This window comes from Rhododendron vialii, chromosome 9a (genome assembly GCF_030253575.1).
Source record: "Rhododendron vialii isolate Sample 1 chromosome 9a, ASM3025357v1".
Classification (NCBI taxonomy): Eukaryota; Viridiplantae; Streptophyta; class Magnoliopsida; order Ericales; family Ericaceae; genus Rhododendron; species Rhododendron vialii.
The window spans coordinates 4,145,166-4,170,549 of NC_080565.1; the positions used below are offsets into that span (position 1 = coordinate 4,145,166).

General features: G+C 37.1%; 1 protein-coding gene and 1 pseudogene across 7 annotated transcripts in view; both read right to left on the minus strand.

Moving 5' to 3' along the window:
* The window catches only part of LOC131301747 (putative disease resistance protein RGA4), a 32,892-nt gene extending 26,247 nt beyond the window's left edge, over positions 1-6,645 (minus strand). Inside the window, exons 1-5 of one of the 7 annotated variants that reach the window (XR_009191418.1) lie at positions 2,665-6,645; positions 2,361-2,436; positions 2,216-2,265; positions 2,028-2,091; positions 201-1,880 (exon numbers count right to left, since the gene is read on the minus strand). Coding sequence is in view for 1 of the 7 variants with exons in the window: in XM_058328147.1 (XP_058184130.1) it covers positions 1,853-1,880; positions 2,665-6,440 (3,804 nt within the window). In the remaining 6 variants the exon portion in view is untranslated. Of the gene's footprint in view, positions 1-199; positions 1,881-2,027; positions 2,092-2,215; positions 2,266-2,360; positions 2,437-2,664 lie in introns of those variants that run through there. The other 6 variants (XR_009191419.1, XR_009191420.1, XR_009191421.1 and 3 more) reach the window with 6 other exon arrangements.
* Positions 6,646-11,394: 4,749 nt separating this feature from the next.
* LOC131301510 (ethylene-responsive transcription factor TINY-like) lies at positions 11,395-16,133 on the minus strand (annotated as a pseudogene).
* Between the last annotated feature and the right edge of the window lie 9,251 nt (positions 16,134-25,384).

The following is a 25,384-nucleotide window of genomic DNA, read 5'->3' on the forward strand; positions in this document are numbered from 1 at the left end:
ATGGTCATAAGGCCAGAAACTACTCATACAGAGAGTATTAAGCCCAGTTCAAAAAAAAAACAGAGAGAGAGAGAGAGAGAGAGAGTATTAAGCCGAAAACTCTAGATTAGAAGGCATATAACTCTAGATTAGAAGACAATATGCCATAAGTAACAGGTAAAAGGACTTTGACCGTCGAGCTTTTTTTGGCTTCTTTCCCTCTCTCACCACACACACACCCTCGCGTGCGAGCACACACACGCAGAGAGAGAGAGGAATATAACCCAAAGGCGAAAAACTCAGAAACCAATAGTAAGCTCAACAGCTTTGAAGTATGCAATTTTCAGACGTTTGCTCCAACAAAAAGGAAAGGTAGAAATCTACTAGCTTCATGGATGAATGACACACAAATAGACAAAGCGACGCATGAAAACACAAAGAAATAAGATATCACATAATTAATGAACTGTGCATTTTTCCGTTAAATTAATGACACAGAACGTGCACGCGATGAAGTTATACCTTCATTTAGAATTGATGAATTTTTTCAATGACCACAAATAGGGTTTTACTCTATTCTATGATACCCATGGTCCCGCAGTTTGTTAAGTACTTCCTTGACTAGTGCTATGTTCAAAAAACAAACTTTTTTGAACAGAAAATAACATATTATTCTTTGCATTGCATGATAATTACAAAGATTAACGAGTCCACGATCATGGCAGCATCACGACGAGAAGAAAGAATCCCAAACTGAGTTGGCTCCCTAACGATCCTTGACAATCATATGCCACACTAGACCCCAAAAGGAAATGAACAAAGTTGGCCAGCAACCAACCAAACAAACAAAAGAACCAATACCAAGTTACCAACCCATCAATAACAATAAACATCAAATCAGAACCATCCCTAACACTACCCGTGGCCTTTTGCAGCACCCAAATTAGTAATGCATTGATATATCCCTAGAACATGTGAATACTTATACTAGTAGCAAGATCAGAATATCTGTCGTACATCAGCATGTATTGCACGTTAATCTGAATATTGTAACTCTTCTCCTATGCTTGTCTTCTTTTGAATTTGCGAGTGAGCAATTATGTAAGCACTTGCCTCCAACAAGCTAAATGCTCGAACATCAGAATCACGCTGTTAGTAATGGAGGCTCGAGAATTTAAGGAAAACCACAAAAGTAGATTTCACTATTACAAAAATTGGCCTTACGGATTGGCAGCGAGGACAGTAATTCCCATGCTAACAACACAGCACCAACATATGTGTCTTGAAGATGAACACATTATGTTAGAGCACTAATGCGCCTTTATGATTTTGACAAATGAAGCAAACTTGAAAGTTCAAGCAAATAAAGACGAATATACGTTTTTGCGACTATCTTTTAAATGGCCTCCTATGATGCATGATAGGAATAGCTTCTTTTGCCTAGCCCACAAAATTCATGACTAAGTTCCACAACAACTTGTTTTCCTTTCTGCTTGACACTATGTTATAAATTGTCTTTGATAAAAAAATGGCCGTAAAACTGATGGATCTGGGAAAGCATGGGAGAGAGGAATCGATCATCGTAATGAGATCCCAATTTCATTGCAGAGAATCCGACTTTTGATCTGTCAAGTGCTACCAATTTGCCAAGAATGAACCAAGTGATAAAAGAAGAATGCTACTTCAGACATTATTGACTGGTTCATCGAACAGAAAGCTCTTGACTTACTCATATACACTTATAGATAGTGTTAGCGACTCGGCTACTTTGGATTATTTGCTTGTGTCGCTAACAGAGATTAGGCATTGATGTCTGTAAGCAATAGCTTCACTTTGAGCGTCCTTTAAAAAGTTTGATGCAATCGGCAACCGTTCACATCCCAGCCTTATTATTCTGAACTCTGGGCAATTTGCAGGAAACCAATAAGCGAAGGTTCTCAAACAATTTTAAAGGAAACAAGTTATAGGTAAAGAAAAACATCCAAAAGCAGAGTTGATCGTTCAGATCTATGTAGAGAAGTGATGACAAAACTGTAAAACAACAAGACCTCTGAGAATTTTTCTTGCCATGAGTTCCTCTGATTTTGCAAAGTGCACAACGCCTCCAAGAATCTGGAAAAAAAAAATTTACAAATTGATTTGGAAAAAAAAAAAAAAACATTACTGTTTTGTTGTTCTAATCATTGAAATTACACCAGATTTACTAGCTGAAAACCTCTTTCTCATTCATTGTTACCTGAGGCAGACATCACCACAGCCAAATGTCTTGATGTGTAATATCAGAACCTATAAAATAGTACCAAATATTAACGTTGGGCAGAGATGATAGTCCGAAAAAATGTAAATTGGGAAAAAAAAGAAAATAGAGATTGAGAAATTACATGATTGAAAAGGGACTAGTCATGCTTTATCTTCATGAAATGTAATCGCAGAGGGTTCACTGGTGCCTATATAAATCTGTAAGCCAAAATAAATATATGCAAAATAAAGTGGTTGTAAAGTAGTCTGGAGTAGTCCCGGACTACTGAATAATTAGTCGTGATAGACAAAAATAGAGAAACAAAGCAATACGGCAAATCTTGGTATGAGAGAGAGAGAGAGAGAGAGAGAGCAATGGAATCGGTTAGGGAGAAGAGAGGCGAACTGAAGAGACCAAGAAATTAGGGAATTCGATAAGGAATGTACCTCTTAAATGGAATATGAGCAATCTTGTACGTTTCTTCACCATTTTCGCATCGTTTCTTTAAAAGGGGACAGTTATGCACATCTAATATTAGTAAATTGGTGAGGCGTTGAATTGCTTCCAGTGAGGGCAGACTCATCAGTTTAGGGCAACTCCAAAGGCGCAACAATTGAAGAGATGAAAGGTTACCCAACCACTGCGGAAGAGCTTCCAAATCCTGGAATGTGTCAATTTGCAACGTTTTCAAGGCAGTGAGGTGCTGAAGTTGATCGGGCAGATGCTTGATTACACTATAACCTAAATATAGACCCTCCAGGGAGATGAGGGCCGGGAACTGCTCGACAAACTCTACGTTTGCAGCATCATCACTTGTGGAGGCATCAGCACTTGTGGAGGGCCAGGGGAAATGTTCATGCTCTGTTAAGAATCTAGCTATCCCCAAATATCGTAGGCTTCCAAGGCAGAACAGCCCCTCCCGCCAAGAACTTGCCAATCCTGGACAGAATTTGATATTCAGATTCTGAAGGGATTTGAGGCTGCGCAATTCATCTGGGTGTGTCATTCTTAAACTAAAACAACCATACAGCTCTAATGTTTCAAGGGTTGGTTTTAGCAACCCCTTTGGCAAACATCTCAACTCATCGCAACGGTCAATGCGCAGCTCTTTAAGATACTTTAACCGGTTGAATACTGCTGCTTCCGTGTCTTGTAAAAAAGACTCTAGGCCGAAACACTGTGCTATCTCTAACTCCTCCAGAAACGTTAGGTTTAGTAGCTGGGTTGGAAAATAACGCAGTTTAGATACTTGGCAGATTTGCAGACATCTTAGGGATTTAATGGTTTTTTCTAGCAAATCTTCAACCAAAATGACAATATTCTCCGAATCCTCATCTACCAGTAAGTTCAAGGAGGGGCTATACATGGGTCGTTCTTTCGCCCATTGTCTACTGCTGCCCCCCTTGGGAGTCTTGGCCGTTTCCAAGGAGAGATTGAAGAAATGATACCGAAAGGGGTGGTATAACGGTTTATTATTAATGAAGTCACAAGAGTTGGATGAAATATTTATCCTCTGGATGGATAACAAATTACCCGGAATGGTTATCAACCGAGGGCACTCTGAAATTGATAACTCCTCTAGGCGAGGGAAAAACTCCATGTTCGTGGTAGCAGCAGGCAATAATGATACGTCTAACCATTTTTCTAGTTTGGGAATATTTTTAAGAGTGAGTTTTCTCAATGCTGGAAAAACTGCTCTTGCTCTTGCTGCCCTACTACTGCTACTATTACTACTAATGCCAACATCCAATCCATAGAATTCACTACCAATACAATTCAGATTATGCAAGCCATCCATTTCAACAACTTCAAGAAGTGGAAGGTGTCCGAGCGTTGGAATTTGCTCACAAAGTCCGCAGTCCTTCAATTCGATTCTTACCAAATTCTGAAGTGACTGAGCATCTCTTGTTCGCATCCATGATGCAAACCTTAGTCCTCCAAAACCCCTAAGAATTAATCCCCTAAGGTTCCTGTGGGGTTGAAGTCCTTCCAACCCTTCTTCATGCTCGACACATGATTCCGTAATGTCCCCATGGGCCCAGTGGTACACCAACTCTTGGATGTTTGCTTTTCCTTGCATATTTGCTTTTTCTGCTTCTTCTCTCTCTCTAACTTCTTGGAGATTGTAAATCTGTAACTTGCCTCTTAGCTTGCTCAAACGTCCCAACTCCTCAATTTTATGGCCCTTACCATCACCCACAACAAAGAAAGTTAAAGTCTGCAAAGAAGTCAAATCCCCTATCAATGCTGGAATCCCTTTACTAGATTTGCTATCATCCATACAAAGATGTCGCATGCTAACCAGCTGGTGAAATTTTTTCGGAAATTCTGTGACTTTTGGCAATCTGAGTGTTTCCAAATTATAGAGCTTAGTAATAAAATCTGGCACTTTCTCAAAAGAAGACTCGGAGAGGTCAAGATATTTTAAATGTATGAACTTCGCTATCGAAATCGGAAATTCTTCCACACCAGATTTTAGTATACTCAAGACCCGTATACATTTGACATCTTCGGTGTTTATGGGGAGATACCCGATTGAAAACAGCGTCCTTAGTTTTCCAACATTTTCTTTTGAAATTTGTAACCTTGTTTCTTCTCCACGAGACAACCACAGATGTTTAACGTCAAGATAGTCCTTCTCCTCTCTAGCCTCCAAAGTCAAACAATTACCCTCCGAGACAGTCAGAGCAAGATCATGCACAAGATCATGCATCTTGCAACATGTAATATTACCATAATCATCCAATTCAACTTCTTGGAACAATGACCTGTGCACCAAGACGTTAAAATATTCATCACCTACATCTTCCGCTTCCCGATTTGTTCCTAAAGGAGGCTGAAGATAACCTAGAGCCATCCACAGCTGAATCAACTCACTCTTTATTATGATTTTGTCCTTTGGAAAAACAGAACAATAAGCAAAACAATGCTTTAAAGAAGGTGATGGTAAGTCATCGAAACTAAGCCTTAATACTGGTAGGATGTCATTGCTATCTCCAAGGGAAATCCACGTTCCACTCTTCTCAACGTTAAGCCAATCACTTTCATACTTCCTAGTCCCCAATACGCCTCCTAATGCATTTATTGCTAAGGGCACACCCTTACACTTCTCTACCATTCTTTCACCAATATTCAACAAAGATTGAGTTTCTATTGGTCCTCCATTTGCAAATACTTTTTTCTTAAACATGGTCAAACTAGCCTTAGGCGATAGTCCGAGCAAATGATGAGTGAGACAGGGAAATATCTTCTGCATGGTTGTTACCACATCCGTATGGCGGGTTGTGACTATAATTTTGCTTCCCTTAGAGCCACCGATTCCTAGCAAAGAATCTCTCATGCGTTGCCATTCGCTTTCACTTCTATTCCAAATATCATCTAACACAAGCAAATACTTTTTGCGTTTTAATTTTTCTGCAAGCTTTTGCACTATTGCTTCAACATTTTGTAAGTCAGATTTTGTTATAGTAAGAGATTCAACCATCTCGTTCAACAGCCTTTCAACTTTGAAATTATCTGACACACAAATCCACATTCTCCCACCATCGAAATTACTCACAACCTCCTTATCTTTGTAAACTAGCTTAGCAAGGGTAGTTTTCCCTAGCCCGGCCATTCCTACAATGGCAATGACGTCTTCCACGTCAGAGTTGCGCAACATCTTAAGTACTTTAGAGACATCATCTTCCCTCCCCACAACTACTGTCTCATCTATATAGGGTACAGTCAGCCTGAATTCCCGAGGTTCAACGCCACTAGTACCTACGAGGTTATTTGCCGTAGTAAAGCCAATGTCTTTGATAATGTCATCTAATAACAAGTTGATATCATTGACCCTATTAGCCATCAGGAAACGAAATGCGACTTGATTTTTGAGGGAGAAGAAGTCGCGTACCATGTTTTCCAATCGGTTTTGTACCTCAACCTTCCTTCGAATGTCTTCGTACTTCAACTTGTCCAGCAGGTTCTCGGCGTCACTGGTTACACCATCGAGGCGCTTTAGCCACACTTTCAAGGGTTTTGATGTTGGTCTCCCTTTCTCAGCTTCACATAACAGAGCTTGGATCATAGTAAACCTGTCGCGGAGCTTTACAAGGTTTTTCTCGAAACCCCATGCTAGGCTGATCTGCTGGTTTACAGGGGTTATCAAGCCCTTCAGGATTGCCTCAGCAGAGGCGATGACGGCATGCTCAGCCATATTCTCTTGTAGAACAAAGGACATGCTATTAGGATAACAAAAAGGCTTTGGAGAATACAAGACAGGGGAGTTGTGATTACCATTGAACAGATAACTGCTATTTGTACTACCACTAGCTAGGCTGGTCGACGTTTGAAATCAAAAGGTTGAGTTAAATACACTGGCCTGCCATAAGGTTTCGAATAATTTCAAAATCGTCCTTTGAGGCTTCGGAAAATCTGCCCTAAGGTTTCTAATAATTTCAGAAACTTCCTTTGATCGCCCTTTCAATACCTCCGTTCGTTTTGTGCACACAATCTGCTAAGCCAACAGATTTTAATGAGTGTGGGATCTCTACGGTTGTAAAGGCTACTTGCAATTTTTGCTAATTTTTAATAATTGGCCCTCGAATGTAACCCCTGTTTTTTATTTTTGAAAATTTTGTAAAGAAGGAAAGGCCGTTGATTTCCGAAACCTCGGGAGAGTTCAATGCAATTTAAACCCAAAAGTTTGTCTCCAATTAGATTTTAGGTTTAAAACCTCAAAGGTATTATCGATTTTTTTGAAGTCAATTTATACGATAGTACTTTGTCCAAACGGAGGGATTGGTCCTTTACAAATTTGTCTGACATGTTCATAATCTGACTCGACTTTCTGAGACATACTAATAAACCAAATATATTTCAGAATATCAAGTCCAGCCTTATATTTGATTTAAAAATAAATAAAAGTCCACCCTTATGTCCTCTTCGAAGAATTGGTCATTGCCAACTGCCCAGCCATTCTATATTAATTAAGGGGAAATTACATATCAGTGGAGAAAGGGGTAAATAATGCCCAAGTGATGGAGAGGTTTTTTCAAAATTCCATAAATATGGAACGGAGGAAAAATAATTCCTCATACATGAAACGGAGGAAAAATAATTCCCCATACATGGAGTCCGAATCTGGATCTCCTAAGTTGCCATTTCCATGAATTTATGTTGCCCCTTCTATGTACCTAGGTTGCCCCTTCTATGAAACTAAGTTGCTCCTTCTATGAATTTCCTAGGTATTCAATTTCTTGAGTATTTCTTCAATCTCCTTACCATTTCTATTATTTTTTGAGAAATTTGGAATCTGGGTTACTTGTAGATTTGCATGAAACGGACCAACTGAAATTCTCTATGCATGAAACGGAGGAAAAAAATTCCCAAAACAAGAAGTCGGTTTGTAGTCAAATCTGAGTTTGAATCTAAGTTGTCCCTTCTATGAATTTAAATTGCCCCTTCTATGCACCTAAGTTGCCCTTTCTATGAACTTAAATTGCCCCTTAATTAGCTAGTAGCATAACTTCTTCACATTTTCAAGTAAAACCAAACAAAAAATTTTAAGTGGCAATTCCTAAAATCTAAAAGCAAAAGTATAAAGTGGATGCTAGAAAACATATATCTTATTTTCTCTATCACTTCTCTTTCTAAAAAATTAGCCAAAATACACTAATCTCAAAATACTTTAAAAACTCAAATCTACAAGTAACCCAGATCTCAAATTTCTCAAAAAATAATAGAAATGATAAGGAGATTGAAGAAATGCTCAAAAAATTGAATATTTAAGAAGTTCATAGAAGGGACAACTTAGGTTCATAGATTTATGTAGAAGCGGATAGATTTAGGTTCATAGACTTAGGTCCCTTCTATGAACCTAAGTTGTCCCTTCTATGAACTTCTTAAATATTCAATTTTTTGAGCATTTCTTCAATCTCCTTATCATTTCTATTATTTTCTGAGAAATTTGAGATCTGGGTTACTTGTAGATTTGAGTTTTTAAAGTATTTTTGAGATTAGTGTATTTTGGCTAATTTTTTAGAAAAAGAAATGATAGAGAAAATAAGATATATGTTTTCTAGCATCCACTTTATACTTTTGCTTTTAGATTTTAGGAATTGCCACTTAAAATTTCTTGTTTGGTTTTACTTGAAAATGTGAAGAAGTTATGCTACTAGCTAATTAAGGGGCAATTTAAGTTCATAGAAAGGGCAACTTAGGTGCATAGAAAGGGCAATTTAAATTCATAGAAGGGGCAACTTAGATTCAAACTCAGATTTGACTACAAACCGACTTCTTGTTTTGGGAATTTTTTTCCTCCGTTTCATACATAGAGAATTTCAGTTGGTCCGTTTCATGCAAATCTACAAGTAACCCAGATTCCAAATTTTTCAAAAAATAATAGAAATGGTAAGGAGATTGAAGAAATACTCAAGAAATTGAATACCCAGGAAATTCATAGAAGGAGCAACTTAGTTTCATAGAAGGGGCAACTTAAATTCATAGAAATGGCAACTTAGGATATCCAGATTCGAACTCCATGTATGGGGGAATTATTTTTCCTCCGTTTCATGTATGGGGAATTATTTTTCCTCCGTTCCATATTTATGGAATTTTGAAAAAACCTCTCCATCACTTGGGCATTATTTACCCCTTTCTCCACTGATATGTAATTTCCCCTATTAATTACTAGAGATGTTATCACACACACCCCTTCATATAAGAGTGATTAACCCTAAGATATGTTTGGAACTTGGGGAGAGACGAAGAAAGTAAGAGAAAGTTTAACAAAGTTCCTCCCCTTGGTTGGTTCTTTAGGAGAGAGCAAGTAAAATGTTATACACAAATAAAACTTTTTCCCCAACTTCTCTTTAACTTTTCCTCTTTTTCCATTTCTTTCTCCAAATTTCAAATAAAGAAGAAAAGCCAAGCTAATCTCTGCACTCGCACTCACCAATGTCACATCGCTACTCCAGCACACCCAACTATCTTCACCACCACGCAGCACAAGAACTTCCCATCTTTCTTTTGCCCACTTCTCTCATTTCTTCTAAGTGCATGCCAGGGTGAGTTTTGACTCAATTTTGGTTATTCTCATCCTGACGGGGTCAGAGCCGTCTAAAGTTCGAAACTGGTATTGAATATGAAGATTGTATTTTTTACGTGCAAGTTAAGTTCCTCCGAACGTGCTATGACTCGGGTTTTGCATTTTTTGTTTAGGAGATTTGTAAGCGTTAAAAGCCCAATTTGGTGGATTTTTGTTAGGCAGAAAATTTCTATTTGGTATCATTATTTTGTATTGGTGAGAGAAAATATTTGTCTCAACAGTCAACTAGGGTTTCAGAGAGAGGAACTTGTTCTTTGGGCTTGGTGAGATTTTGTGTGTTGAAATAACAAGAGGTGAAAATCGCATAATAATTTGTATGGTAGGAAATGCCGTTCAATTTCAAAGACCGAAGGGGGGTTCACTTCAATTTATACTTAAAAACTTTGTCTCCAATTAAGATTTAGGCATGAAACCTACTAGGAGTTGTCAATGAACTTTTTGAGTCATTTCATACAAGACTTTGTCCTGCTGCTCGGACTGGTCGTTCAAAAAATTTGTTGACGTGCGCATAATGTGACTCGAATACTCTCAGATATATATATATATTGAAGGAGAAGATAATTTTGGGATATCAAGTCTAACCTTATATTGGTTTTTAAAAAACATAATAGTCCACCCCCATTTCCTATTCGTGTAGTTGGTCATTGCCAACTGTCTAGAGATGACGTTTTGGTGTCCCCTTTTTTAAGGTAATTTTGTCACAATCACACCTCTTTATACTAAGACTAATTCTATTTGAATCCTAAAATATTACTTCTAGCCCCAGTAAATGTAACATTGTTCATCTGACAATTTTATCCTACAGAATTCACTGTGAGGACAATTAACCCTAAAAACACCGTTTGGAACTTGGCAAAAGATGTAAAAATGAAGAAAAAGTTTAGGGATAAATGTTAGAAATGGTCCTTTTAGTTTCAATTGAGTCTCAGTTTCGCCCTCTAATATCAATCGCAACGCATTTAACTCCGAAGTTCGATCGGTTAAAGTACCTATTAGGTCCAATAGATAACATTTGCTTCCAAACTTACAAAAAAAAGTTCCGAATGAAGTGCAGTTTCTCATTTCAGGGCTTTTTCTCATGTCTCTCATTTCAACTCAATAATTTGTCAATTTTCCATCAATTTGGGAAGCAAAATGTCATCTATAGGACATAATACGTATGTTAATCAAACTTTCGGGTTAGAAGCGTTGCAATTGGTACTATGAGCACGAAACTGGGACTCAGCATTTATAAAATTTATCCAAAGTTGAAGAAATTCCCATCACTCAGTTGTTTCTTAAAGAGAAAGAGAAGGAAAATTTTCAAACACGAATTCAAACTTTTCCCCAACTTCTCTCGTCATTCTCATCACGACGTTGCACCAGAACTTTCCTTCTTTCTCTCGTCATTCTCATGTTTCTTATAAGTGCACGTCTATGTGAGTTTCACCTCAATTTTGTTTATTTTTGTCAAGACGGGGTCACAACTGTTTGGATGATCAAATGCCGTTTTGAATCCGAAGCCCCTATTTTCTCATCCTGACGGTGGTTAAGTCCGTTCACCGGCACCGCAACTTTGGGCTCGGGGCGGAGGGAATGAAGGACCAGGGGTCACGTGCCCCCTTGATTTTTATCACCCGCATCTTTTGTATATGCCTACTCAAAAGATGTTAGAAGAATTAAAATTTTGGATGTTGGGCTTATTGTTTAATATTTTGTCGTGGGTTTCCCACTAAATCAATGGACTCCTGCAAGAATTAAATGCTCGGTTCCTCGAGGCAAATATCGAATTTTATGATGTTATCAAATGAGATCCCTCTCCTCCTTTATTGAGCTCTACTTTTGAGACCATGTCATGTGATAAAATGACTTGCGTAAAATGTCAGGGTAGCAAAGTGCACAGTGACTGAAAATCATTCAATCGGGCACCCGAAGTTACCGATTTACTAAGAATTACTCGTGCATCATATATATCACAAAATCTTATAAATGCAGGATAACTTTAACAATTCAACTCTACTCCTGTACATTCACATTTTTATCCTCTCTTTTTTTTGGTCAAACGGAATTTCATGCATTAAAAAAAGGTAAAAAAAGGCGAACATTTTTATCCTTCATTCACAAGGGATCATAACCAACAGAATACCAGTTAATAATCTTAACTTGTGATTCAATATTGCAATTTAAGCCACCGCACTATCCGTTTTTCAATTTCTCAGTCAACCAACTTGCTATCCGACATCAGCTCTCATCCACCACTAGCACGGCTTATGACTTGAGGCTCCCATAAACCAAGCCTAACCCTCCAGACCACAGTCACGGCTCATGACCTTAGGCTCCGATACACCAGGCCTAACCCTCTAGAACCTAGCACGGCTCATGACCTCTGGTGCTATTGCGACTGACTCGCGATCCTTGTTGGATAAAAACGTCCCAACCTACATTGTCACAATTTTTTATGCATTACCTTAAACAATTAACCGATAAAAGTATATGGTTCATGCAACAATGTGGGTCCAATAATCACATAAGTCCGAGGATTTAAATTCAACAAATATTGAAACACAAGTAACTCCAAAAACCACGATATCTTACGGGGGTGTAGTTTATTCTGTTAGAAACAGCCTTTGTGCTTTATGCAAAATCCAATTCTCACGTTAAACAAGGCGAAAATGGGTTTGAAATTTGAATCTATCCCGGAACGTCACAATAGTTTCTTTAAAAATTTATAATAAATTTCTTTTGACTTCTAAGCGAAACGAGTTATACACTGGGCCATGTTCAGTTTGGGTCTCTAGACAGAGACCCAAACCTTCTCTCTGCGCAAGGTTTCTAAAAACTTTTTTCCCTAATGATTACTCTCATTTTTTTTTCTATCTCTCTCCTCCCAAATCCAAAATCCCAAACCAAATAAGGTCTTAGAATTCCATTACCTACAATTTACGTATTTTACTCAAAGTCCAATTCCATCATTAAAATTTAAAGGGGGTAAAAACGAACTTTAAGCTCATACATTGAATCTGTCTCGAAATTGCGCTACCGCAGCTCTTTCAAAAATCATAATAAATTCTTCCGACCTCCTCTTTAGACGAACCTTATATGATATAATCGCGTTACTTTTCAAGATCTACAAATTTTTGTGTTTGGTTGTGAGTTTAGTTTAGTTTAATTTAGGTAATGTGTGGAAAGAGAAATAGAATAATGATTGAATATAGAGGTAATAATTGGAAAGAGATAGAGAGATGAGAAAGTAATAATTGAAAAGATAGGATAAAGATTGAAGAAAGAAATAGGGTAATAATTGGAAACAAAACTAAAACCAAAACTAAACCTTTAACCGAACAAAGCCAGGTTAAAGTTTTCTCCGTTTAAGTTTTCTCCGTTTTCTCCGTTTAACCGAACATCAAGCTTTAAATTTTCTCCGTTTCGGTCAGGAAGAGGGACTAAACTTCCGAAAAGAATACAGCGCGGTAAAATATGTTTTTCGCTATTCATTATTGTTTTACGTATTCGTTACATTATCGGTTCGACTCTCTACCATCTCTACTGATTTTTGCATCTTTTACATGTCCTTACCACAGTTATGGATACACAAATAATCGACTCTCTACCATCTCGACTGATTTTTGCATCTTTTACATGTCCTTACCACTCTCTACCATCTCTACTGATTTTTGCATCTTTTACATGTCCTTACCACAGTTATGGATACACAAATAATCGACTATCTACCATCTAAACAAATAAACACGTAAAATCCTAGTAATAAAAGTTAAGTTCCAAGAGTCCTAACTAATTCCCTCCAACGAATCAAGCGCAAAAACGAGAACAGTAATGTTGAATAATCACCTTACTGAGGGAAAGAGTCTGAAAATAAATACCCACCGTGAGTAAAAGAAAAGTATACCCCCAGGGGGAGAGAAGCTTACCAATGGTAGAAGAGATATATAATTAAAGAGAGTGAATTAATTAGAGAGGGAGGGTGAGTGAGAGAGAATAAATTGGACAGAGAATTACCATGAGAGAGAGTGAAAATATAAATAGAGGGAGTTACAAAGAGATAAGGATGGTAGGAGAAGTATAAGGATTAAGGAGAGAAAGAAGGAGGGTGGAGAGATAAGGGAGAGAGGGATAGAAGGTGCGTACATAGTTGAAAATAAATTTTTTACACCGCTGGTTTAAACATTTGTTTACTTCAAATTAATTGCATTGCGATACGTGTCAAAACAGTTGTTCCAATTAATAAAATATGGCGATGTGACACAATGCAATTGATTTGGAAAAAACAAATGTTTACACATATGGTGTAAAAAAATTATTCTCCATGTAGTTACTTTAGGATAAAAAAAAATCATAGTTTTATATAATTCTATACATAACTATATTTAGTCTGCTTCCTCTAAAGACGTTCTTAATTAGAGTTATAAAATGTGGACTTTTGATCTCAGCTATTAGATTGTGTTTTGAATAGTCCAGATTCACAGACGATCTATTCGCGCGAATGGGGATTATCCGCGAATTCGGATCGGATCATTGAAAACACAATTCAACAGCTGATATCAAAAATCCACATTTTTCATCTCTAAAGACGTCTAAGCTAATATCAAAAGTCCGCATTTTTCATCTCTAGAGACGTATAAGAAGGGGTGACTATATATATACTTCACTCTCAAATAGTAATTAATTGTAACATATTATACTGAAACAATAAAAATACGGATTTCTAATATCCTATTGTACAGTTGGAATGAAAAGTGTTGGAAACAAAATGTACTCTTCCGATTTTTTAAAGTATACGTTTAGTTAAAGGCAGTGATAATGCCAAAACTGTTTTTATTGATAATAAAGTTTTAACGCATAAAAGTCTTGTACACTGAATATATAAAACAAATCTTTTGTGCACTAAAATTTTGAAACATACAAAAACAGTTTTGGCGTTATCATTTCCCGCCGTAAATGATGAATATAGTTGATCATGGAAGCTGAGAGGAGATCAAAAATTGACATCCAATTTAGGACGGAGAATATTTTTTGAAGAAGTTACACGTAGGACTGAAACCACATATGATGTCAAAGGGAGAGACGTTTAGCCCTTCAAACAAAAACTAAAAGAGCGAAAATTAATTTAACAGTCCGTTTGGAATGAACAAGACAATGCATATCGCGACCGTCCATTGGTATATTCAATAATTCGGATTTATTCAAAAACTATTCCGGGAAAAAGTGAGAGTTAACTCTATCCCAAATATTTTTTTTAAACAAATCTAAATCATTCAGTGCATCAATCAACGGTCCATGCATGGACGGTCTCTTCTAGTCCAATTATATTGGACTAGATAGGCTGGAGATCCAAAGATTAAAACAAAAGATATCATGCTTCTTTCATGCTGGGGATTAATTTGTGTCAAAATTGCATGCTGTTCATATTAATCAATAAATTTTGGCATTTAACATGTTGTTCACATTAATAAACAAGTTTTGAAATTTTAGCATCTTGTTCACACTAATAAACAATTTATATTGTTGCAAAAATAAACAACTTATTCACGCTATTTCACTCACAATCTACAACCAAAATTGCATCTTGTTCAACCTAATTAAGAACTTATTAATTAGTGTAAACAACTTAAAACTCATAATCAACAACTTATTGAAAATTAAAAAATAATAATACTTCCTCTGTCCCATAATCTTTGTCCGGACCGCAAAATGAAAACGTAAAAAAAATACAATTTTTGTAAGAAAAAATCAAAAAAATTTCAACAATTCACTAGATATCGATTTTTTTTTTGAAAGGATCACAAGATATCAATGAATTCTTTTAATTTATGAAAAAAGTTGAAATTATTTTTGAAAGAAGTACATTATTTTTGAGTTCTTGTTTTGCGAACCGAACAAACAATTTGAGACGGAGGGAGTAATTAACAATTTATTCACACTATTCCACTCACAATTAACAACCAAAATTGCATCTTTTTCAACGTAATTAACAACTCATTAATTAGTGTAAACAACTTACGACTCATAATCAATTGAAAATCAAAAAATAATAATAATCAACAACAGACCCCCTTATTCACTCGCTCGAGTAATTTTAGTAGTGATCATAAGTCCACAACACAGACTCGAAACTACTTTGGATTACCTTATTCGCCACCGCTATCTCACAGTCATCATCGCTGCCGTCCATCCACGGCGGCGGAGGATACACCCACCGATCCACCAAGTCCACGTACACAACCTCCCCGTTCAACTCGGCTGAGTAATTCGTCACCAAACTCGGTAATCTCACACAGCTCATCAGAACTCGACATCTCCTTCCCCCCAACCAACGACAACAATTTCGCCGCCGCCGACAATGGCTGCTTCGTCAGCGATGGCGGCAAGTTGAAGTTGCTCATCGCGGCCGCTTTCGCCGCCGCGGCCTGCACATCGCGGGGCGAGAGCGAAGCCGGCCGGGGCAGGGTCCCGGCCAGTTCGGGGAAGTTGAGGACGGTGCCGTTTCCCTTGAGGCTCATGGCGGCCGCGTCGTGCGCACAGGCCGCCATCCTCGCCGAGGGAAAAGTGCCGAGCCAAATGCGGGATTTCTTCCCCGGCTCGCGGATTTCGGACACCCATTTGCCCGAAGTTCGCATTCGGATCCCGCGGTAGACCGGGTGCTTGCTGCTGTCTCGGGGGATCCTCTTGGCCTTCTTGGGTCCCGGGTCCGGCGTTTCGGGTCGGGTAGTGAACGGTTCTGGGTTCGGGTCTGGTTGAGTGAACTCGAGTGTGGGTGCAGGTGATGATGAACTGATTTTTAATTCTGAAATGTGAGGTTCATAACTCATGCTTAATTTCTTTCCCTAACAAAACCTAACAACCCATGTGTGTATATATAGGTAAAGACGGGGACCACAAGTTTGTGTGAATTATGATCGAAACTCATAATTTTTTTAAAATGAGACAAAAAAAAGATTTGTTTATATTAATTTTTGTCTTTATTCGAAAAATTAGGAGTTTCGATCATTTTTTTTTAATTTCCGGCAATAAATAAGATGTTGACGGGTTAAATTTGTGAGTAAAGTTATTAGAGTAAAAAAAGTTTTTTATTGACAAGTTATTAATTACCGGAAACAACTTAATAAAATATCAAAACTTATTAACTTTTATGAACGATATGGTAAAAACTCCCATGTTTTTTCCGCTTTTTGTTACGGGAAACATGGTTAGATAATATTTTTAGCAACCCTCCTATCCACACATATAAATAGGTACTTATTCTACACAGATTTTTGGTAGGGCTCACTTCAGGTTCTACATAAACGATCCGAAACGATCCGAGCCGTTCATTTAATGTAAAATATTTTTTCAAAAGCCCTCGCAAAAAATCAACTCAATCCGATACTTATAGATGCTCGATCCAATCATCCAATTTTTCATTTTGATTTTCGAATAATGAATAGTTAGATGATTAGATCAAGCATCTATAGATATTGAATTGAGCTGATTTTTTGCGAGAGGCTTTGAAAAAATGCTTTACATTTAATGAACGCCTCGAATCATTTGTGTGAGATCCGAGATGGACCCCATAAAAAATTTGTATAAAATATGTACCCTATTTATATGTGTGCTTAGACTTTTCGTATTTTTAAGTTTCCCAAGTTTTGAGAGTCACGGAGAAACCACTGCTAGTGCTACAGCAGTTGGTTATCTGACTTTTCCCTCTATGGAAATCTCCGTTCGAGTCGCACAAGGGTGGGCTTTAAGGGCCAGGATTATAAATAATTTCTGGACCCCCTTTGGTAATTCTAACACTCCATTAACCTTTGCTAAATGTATATCGTCTCAAAAAAAAAAAATAGTAATAGTTTTTAAGGCTCCGTTTCCAAACGCCAAATAAGTACTTATTTTTTACTTATTTTTTAAGAAGATAATTTCAAGCTAAAAAATGATGGGCTTATTGAAATATAAAAATATGCAATATGAATTTTGTTTGAAAAATCTCATTGAAATCTTTAATACGATGCAAAAAAATTAAAAATTTATTTTTCATTTACATTAATTTTTAAAATTAAAATATAAAATAAATACTTATTTTTTAAAAAAATATTCCGGAACGAGCTCGTGTAAAACATAAACATCTGGCTGGTTTTATAACCACGAACTTAATATCTCTGGATTCTCTGCCACGCAAAAGTCTATGCCCTTCCATCATTGTCCACTTCTTGACAGGTGCACCATATGCAATAATGGCCACTACAAATAAAAAAAGTCCTAAGATATTTATGGACATTACCAAGTACTTAAATTGTTTCCATAACCGGATTTGTCAGCTTTATTAAAAGGCACTGATTTTATTCCTTCTTAAATTGTTAACGGCACTTTCAAAATTAATTTATATTGATTTTGTCACTTTTCAAAAATTAATAATTTGAAAAGTGACAAAATTAACTCTTATAAATTTTGGCACTCTCCTAAAAAATGTCGTTAACAATTTAGGGAGTAACAAATACTCTCTCCTACTAAAAAAAGGAGAAATATCTCACATCTGGCTTGTGAGGCCACAAGTTTTTAGGCTCTGTTCTATAACCCAAAAAAAGTACTTATTTGTTCAGAAGACAATTTAAAGCTCAAAAATTATGGGCTTATTAAAATCTAAAAATATACAATATGAATCTTGTTTTAAAGATCTCATCAAAATCTTTTATACGATGCAAAAAAATTTTGAAAATTTATTTTTTATTTACATTAGTTTTGAGTTTAAAAATGTAAAATAAGCTATTTATTTTTTAAAAAAGTTTCTGGAATGGGGTCTTAGAGCCACAAGTTTCCATAACCGGAATAATATATACCTGCCACGCTTCTACAACCACAACATTTACACATACACATAAACTCTCTCACGTTGAGGAATGACTTATGGGTTTCATTCCTCAATGTGAGAGAGTTTTTATGTGTTTGTATGTGTAAGTATGTGTGATTAGAAGGGCGACCTTATTCAGCAAAATGCGGACCTCCTATTTTCCGATCAAATTTTGATGATCCGAGTCGTTCAATGTAATCAGAACGTGATTTTAAGGACATTTATGAGATATTAACAAAAAATATAATTGAAAAGTGCTTCATCCGAGCAATTTTCATTGAATGATTTAATAAAATATTGCTCAAATTCAGTCATTTTTCGATCCTATTTTTTATTGATTTCTCGCGTAGACCCTTAAAATTATGTTTTGAAAATATTGAACGGCTCGAATCATCAAAATTTGATCCAAAAAAAAAAAGAAAATCCGTATTTTAGCAAGTTAAAAATGACCTTATGTTAAGGCTGGTGTAAGCATGTGTAGTTATAAAATTAATAATATCTGTGCCACGCAATCATTATCCACTTTTTCTTGTCGAGGCCACCATATTCAACAAGGGAGAATTGCCGTTCAGTGGGTGTTGGGGCAAATAAATCCCAATTGATGAACTACTTTTTTAGAATTCATAAGTCATGAGAAGGAGAAATTCTCAAAACATGGAATTCATAATTTATCAAGACAAAAATACCCCTGATTGATATTGAAAAATACTTTCCAAGACACCATTGACGCCGAACTCCATTGATAAGCCCGTCGCCGGAGTTTAGGTCAGATAAGAAGAGTCTGCCGTCGGAATGGGTGGTTTGGGCGCCGGAGCCACAGTCGATTAAGAAATTGTCTTTTGGGGTGAAAGAGACAGCGAAGGAGGTGGCAGCGGAGGCAGCGGTGAAGATGTAGAAAAGAAACAGGAGGATTGCCATTGGCTTCTTTTCCATCTCCAACCCTTCTGTGTGAGGGAGATGAATTCGAAAGAGACCCACTAAAGGATGATTGTGAGGAAAAAAGAGAACTAGTTTTCTATTTCTGGTTTGTTTATTTTACACTTCTTGCTCAATTTTTCAAATTCCCTCACCCAATTCATCCTCCCTCAGCACAGCAGCGAAAACCCATTTCAATTCCCCTCACTTTCATACCTCTAGTCCATATTATATCGTATAAAAGAGCAAGTCATTAATTATAACGGACTACATTGGGTATTAATGAAGACCAATATTTCTGTTAACATCGACCAAGCCATTATTATTATAGAGAACTTTGTCCCAAATAATTGACTATTATTTGACTTATAAAAGAGTAAGTCATTAATTATAAAAGACTACGTTATGTAGTAGTAAAGAGCACATGAACATTACTCTATTTGCACCCAAAAATTTACCCACACCCACCTTGAAAGCTCTGCCACTTAATCAAGACCCCTCACTCCAATCGCATATTTACAGCTCTCTTCCCCTGTGAGTTCCCCAAATTAATGGAGTAGCTGTAAAATCAAAATATGAGAAGACGAGAGCAGCAGCCGCACAAGATTGATGGAGAAATTCTGTGGAGATTAGATTGGTTTTGCTTGTGAAATTAGAGTCTCTAAAATGGGTATTGATTTTTTTATTCCTGTTTGTGTCAAAATTTGAGATTTAAGTCATCAAATTTGAGGATTTCAAAATTAGGGTCTCTCTCCTCTGTATATATATGTATCTATATGCGGGTGTGGGTTTGCTTTTTTGCTGAAAAATAAGAATGATACTAAGGGGTATATTAGTCTTTTTTTTGGCCTTTTCATGTATTATGAATTAGTTTTCTCCATTTCACATCTAGAGAAATTTCATAAAAACTAGTTCATGATTTGAGATTTATTTGCCCGAAGGGCCACTAAACCGTAAAAACCCCTATTCAAACAATAGGCAAATGGTAACGGGTGCAAGCATGCGGTGGCTACGTGGGTCCCAAAAGCAAACCCACCGCCGCTTTGACAGGAATTCCAAAAGCAAATACTGCAGATGACGTGATGCGAAGTACTTTTACAATTGTGACCTTTATTTTGGGATCGGGGGCTCTGCTGCCTGGGGGCGCAGTAGCCCCTGCCCAGCATGCCCAAACGGCACCGTTTGGTTTTAAAAAAAATTTCCAAACCATCAACTTGCAATCCTATGGAGCAGAAATGTGATTATGAGAGCCTTAGAGACAAAATTTGATTATGTCTCTTTAGAATAATATCATCAGAATAATAAGATCTTCACACCCGTACAAACGGATTAAAAATGAAAGCACTTAATTTTTAACTATATTTTTTAATATATAAACCGTCTCAAAAAATTAAGTGTGTAAATTGAATTAACAAGATTTTTACACCGATTCAAATGAAGTGAAAATTTACACACTTAATTTTTTGAGACGGTTTATATATTAAAAAATATAGTTAAAAAATTAAGTGCTTTAATTTTTAATCCGTTTGTACGGGTGTGAAGATCTTATTATTCTGATGATATTATTCTAAAGAGACATAATCAAATTTTGTCTCTAGGGCTCTCATAATCACATTTCTGCTCCATAAAATTGCAAGTTGATGGTGCGGAAATTTTTTTTAAAACCAAACGGTGCCGTTTGGGCATGCTGGGTAGGGGCTACTGCGCCCCCGGGCAGCAGAGCCCCCGGATCCTTTATTTTGCAAGGAATAACAAAACTTAACTTTAATTTTGACTTTAGTTTGTTTGATAATACTTCAACCAAATTGCCATTCAAATAGTTGGAGGGTTCTTCAAAGAATCCGGCTTCTGTTCCAGAAAAAAAAAATTCTTATTTTTTAAAAAAATAATTTCAAACTCAAAAATTATAAACTTAATGAAATTTAAAAATATACAATTAGCGTTAATGGCCGTGAATGGGGGTGGGGGTTAAATAATTGCGTGCGCTCATCTGTATGATCTTTAGATGGGTTGGTTTAGTGTTAAATTTTTAGCCGTTGGATTAGAACTTGAGGATCCTCCAATTTTAGGAGGATTGGAGAGGAGCCTGACTCATGACTCACACCTCTTCATAAGAGTGATTCTATTTGAACTGTTGTGCTTCACCCACGTTGGATAATTTTAATTCCTATGGTTTGGAAGATGTATTCACGTGATTTGGCAGTGGGCAAGGAATTGTTATTGGCATGAAAATCTACCAAGGGTGGTGTTTGATTTGGGAGTGGTTTCCTTAAAAATTGGAATCTTGGTGAAGCTTGGAGACCAAGTCCGAGTCTAATTAGGAAAAGAGAATCAGAGAAATACCAAATTGGTTAGCCATGCAATATATTGGTTTCCTTCCATACGGCTGTTATAGTTTGCATGTATGTATACCTTGGTTTGGTACGAGATATATGCAATGTGTGTGAGAGATACACAATTGGTGAAAGCAAGAAAGAAAAATATATTGTGAGAGTGAGGGAGAGATAAAAAATATTAGTGAGCGTGGGCTTGGGGATTAATATTTTTCTATCTCATTGTACTCGATCAATATAGTGGAATTTCTCTTTTGTTTGTGGAGTAGGTATTGAGACCGAACCACGGAAATCTTGTGTTCTTTATTTTTTCTTGTGCTTGTTTAATTTTGTGGCGTGCTTCCATTGCGGCGAGGGACTAAAAATCCCAACAACCTAAAATCTCTTTTCTAGCCCCGTTAAATATAACGTTATTTACCTGACATTTTAATCCTTGCATAAACTTACAATCAAGGACAATTAACCCTAAGCTACGTTTGGAACTTGGGGAGAGACAAAGAAAGGAAAGGAAGAGAAAGTTTAACAAATTCCCTTCCCTTGGTTCGTTCTTAAGGAGAGAGCAAGTAAAATTCAAACACATATTCTTTTTCCCCAATTTTTCTGTAACTTTCACTTTTTTCCATTTCTTTCTCCAAGTTGAGAAAAGCCTAACCTCTACACTTACACTCACCAATGTCACATTGCAACTCCAACACACCCGACTCCCTTCACCAAAATCACCACCACATAACACAAGAACTTCCCATCTTTCTCTTGCTGCCTTTTCTCATCTATCTATCTATACTATACTATAAGAATGCAGTTACTTAAAATAAAGGGAAATGATATTGACACTCAAAAAATTGATGTAGACACTCCAAAATTAGTATAATTCCAAAGCCACTTTGTTTTATTTTTTGGAGTGCTTGCATCAATTTTTGGAGTGCCAATATCATTTTTCAAAATTAAAACGAAGCTCTCCTTAACTCTCTCTCCTGCATAGAATTTTCTCATTTTTAATCTTTTTAGTCATTACACATATTTTACAAAATGTAAAATATACCTTATTTTGCTTGAAAATGAAAACTAAATTTCATCAATAATGTGACAAATATTGCTTGAAACCTATCTCTTTTCTTCATTCCTTTGTTTTTATGGTTGTTCAGTTTTCCTTTTAGAGAAAAAACAGCAATTCCAAGAGCCATATGTGCCAATTCATTGATGTATAGGACAATAAAAGAAAGTTCTCACTGAGGTTTTTTGTCCGTTCTCGTGCATCAAACAGGCAAGACGCTAGTTTCATCGTGAATGTTTGGGTACGTTTTGACTCAATTTTGGTGATTGCCATTCTGATGGGGCCACGGCTGTCTAAAGTTCGAATGTGGTTTTGAATCTGAAGATTGTAATTTTTGCGTCCGGGTGGTGGTTAAGTTCCTCTGGATGTGCCATGACTTGGGTTTGGCATAGTTTAGAGATTTGTATGGATTAAAAGCCCAATTTGATAGATTTTTGTTAGGCAGTATGTTTGTATTCGGGATTAATATTTTGTATTGGTGAGAGAAAATATTAGTCTCAACAGTCAACTAGGGTTTCAGAGGGAGGACTTTGTTCTTTGGGCCTGGTGAGATTTTGTGTGTTGAAAAAACTATAGGTGAAAATCGCATAATAGTTTGTATGGTAGGAAAGGCCGTTCAATTTCAAAGACCTAAAAGTTTGTCTCCAATTAAGATTTAGGCATGAACCCGCCTAGGAGTTGTCGATGATTTTTTTGAGTCAGTTCATATATGCAAAACTTTGTCCAGACGATGGGATTGGTCGTTCAAAAAATTTGTTGACGTGCGCATAATATGACTCGAATATTGAATTTGCTTTCAAACACGACTTACGACTTTTCCCCAACTTCTAGTTAAATTTGATTTCATTTTTTTCTTTAGTATTATTTTTCCTTATATTTAATTTCTTCCCCAAGGTCGAAATAGAGATGAAAAGCCTAATCTATCCACTTGCACTCACCAACATCAGACCCCTAACACCGGCCGCAGCCTCACCACCACGTCGCACCAGAACTTAATTTCCATCTTCCCCCCTCGTCATTCTCTTCTAGTCTTCTTTCCTCCAAGTGCACGTCTATGTGAGTTTCAGCTCAATTTTGGTTATTTTTGTCAGGACGGGGTCACAGTTGTTTGGATGGTCAAGTGCCGTTTTGAATCCGAAGTCCCTTTTTCTCATCCTGATGGTGGTTAAGTCCGTTCAGCGGCACCACGACTTTGGGCTCGGGGGCTGAGGGAACGAAGGACTATGGGGTCACGTACCCCCTTGATTTTTATCACCCGCATCTTTTGTTTTTGCCTACTCAAAATATGTTAGAAGAATTAAAATTTTGGATCTTGGGCTTATTGTTTACTTGTTTTGTCGTGAGTTTTCTACTAAATCAATGGACTCCTGCAAGACTTAAATGCTCGTTTTCTTGAGGAAAATATTGAATTTTATGATATAAAATGAGAGTGTCGATCCCTCTCCTCCTTTATATTGAGCTCTACTTTTGAGACTATGTCACATGATAAAATGTCTTGTGTAAAATGTCAGGACCACAAAGTGCACTGTGGCTGAAAATATTCAATCGGACACCCAAAGTTACCAATTTACTAAGAATTACTCGTGCATCACATATATCACAAAATCTTATAAATGCAGGATAACTTTAACAATTCAACTCTACTCCTGTATATTCACATTTTTATCCTTCATTTCACAAGGGATCATAACCCACAGAATACCAGTTATTAATCTTAACTTGTGATTCAATATTGCAATTTAAGCCATCGCACTATCCGTTTTTCAATTTGGGGTAAATATCTACTTGCCCCTACAACTATTCAATTTTTAGTTACTTCCCCCTCCAACTATCAATTGAACCTACTTCGCCCTCCAACTACTAAACTGTTAGCCACTCCATCTAATTGCTCACTCCCGTCAAAATCCATGGATGGAAAAACAAAACACCTAACCCCAAATGTGGTTTTGGCACCAAAGGAAGGGTAATCTGGACATTCTAGCTCAAACCCAATCCTAAAACCTGATTTCACCAAAATCTAAACCCAACCAAACCCACACTTACCCATGCCCAAGATCCGAACAGTACCTCCCCTTTTTTCTCTCGACAACAGTACCTCCCCTTCCTTGCCCTTGTCAGATGATCCTTCCCCCACCCCACCCCACCCCACCCCCTCACCGACTCACCCACCATCTCTCTTGTCCCCATCAACACAGAGAAACCCCACAGTCTCCACCAAATCAACTTATATTCTCCTCTTCGGGAAAAAGAAAAACTTGTATTTTCAAAACCCTTGAACTTTACGGGCTTCAAATGAAAGGGCTAGTTTTCACCTTGCAAATCTTGGGTTTTCCCACAAAACCCACCTTTTATTGAAGTAACCAGAGCAAAGCCCATCCCATATTTCTCTCTATAGATAATCATACCCATGTAATACTATAGAGAGAAGAACACGCACACCAAAGATAAACAATTTCAGACGTCAACGGCACCGGGCGGCAAGAAGAAGGTTATTCGGTCTTTGTCAATTTTCTTTGGATTTTCTGTCATTTCTGTCTTTGGGTTTGTAACCAATTTGAGCTGTGTGTGGTCTTTTTGTTTTTTGGTAAGTTGTCTTTTCCATTTTCTTCTGGAATTTGGATCTTCATGGCTATGGTGGAGAGGAGACAAACAAAGTGAGTGAAAGAGAGGGTGGGGGTGAAATGGATTGGATGGGGACTGTGAGAGGGGATATACATACATATACATATACATATATTTGTAGGTTAAAGGCATAAATACCCTTCAATTGGTAGTTGGATGATGATGGGATTTGGTCTGGTATTGTTTTCCGTCCATGAATTGGACGGAAGTGAGCAATTGGATGAAGTGGTTAACGGTTTGATAGTTGGAGGGGGAAGTAAGTTCAATTGGTTGTTGGAGGGGAAAGTAACTAAAAATTGAATAGTTGAAGGGGCAAGTAGATATTTAACCC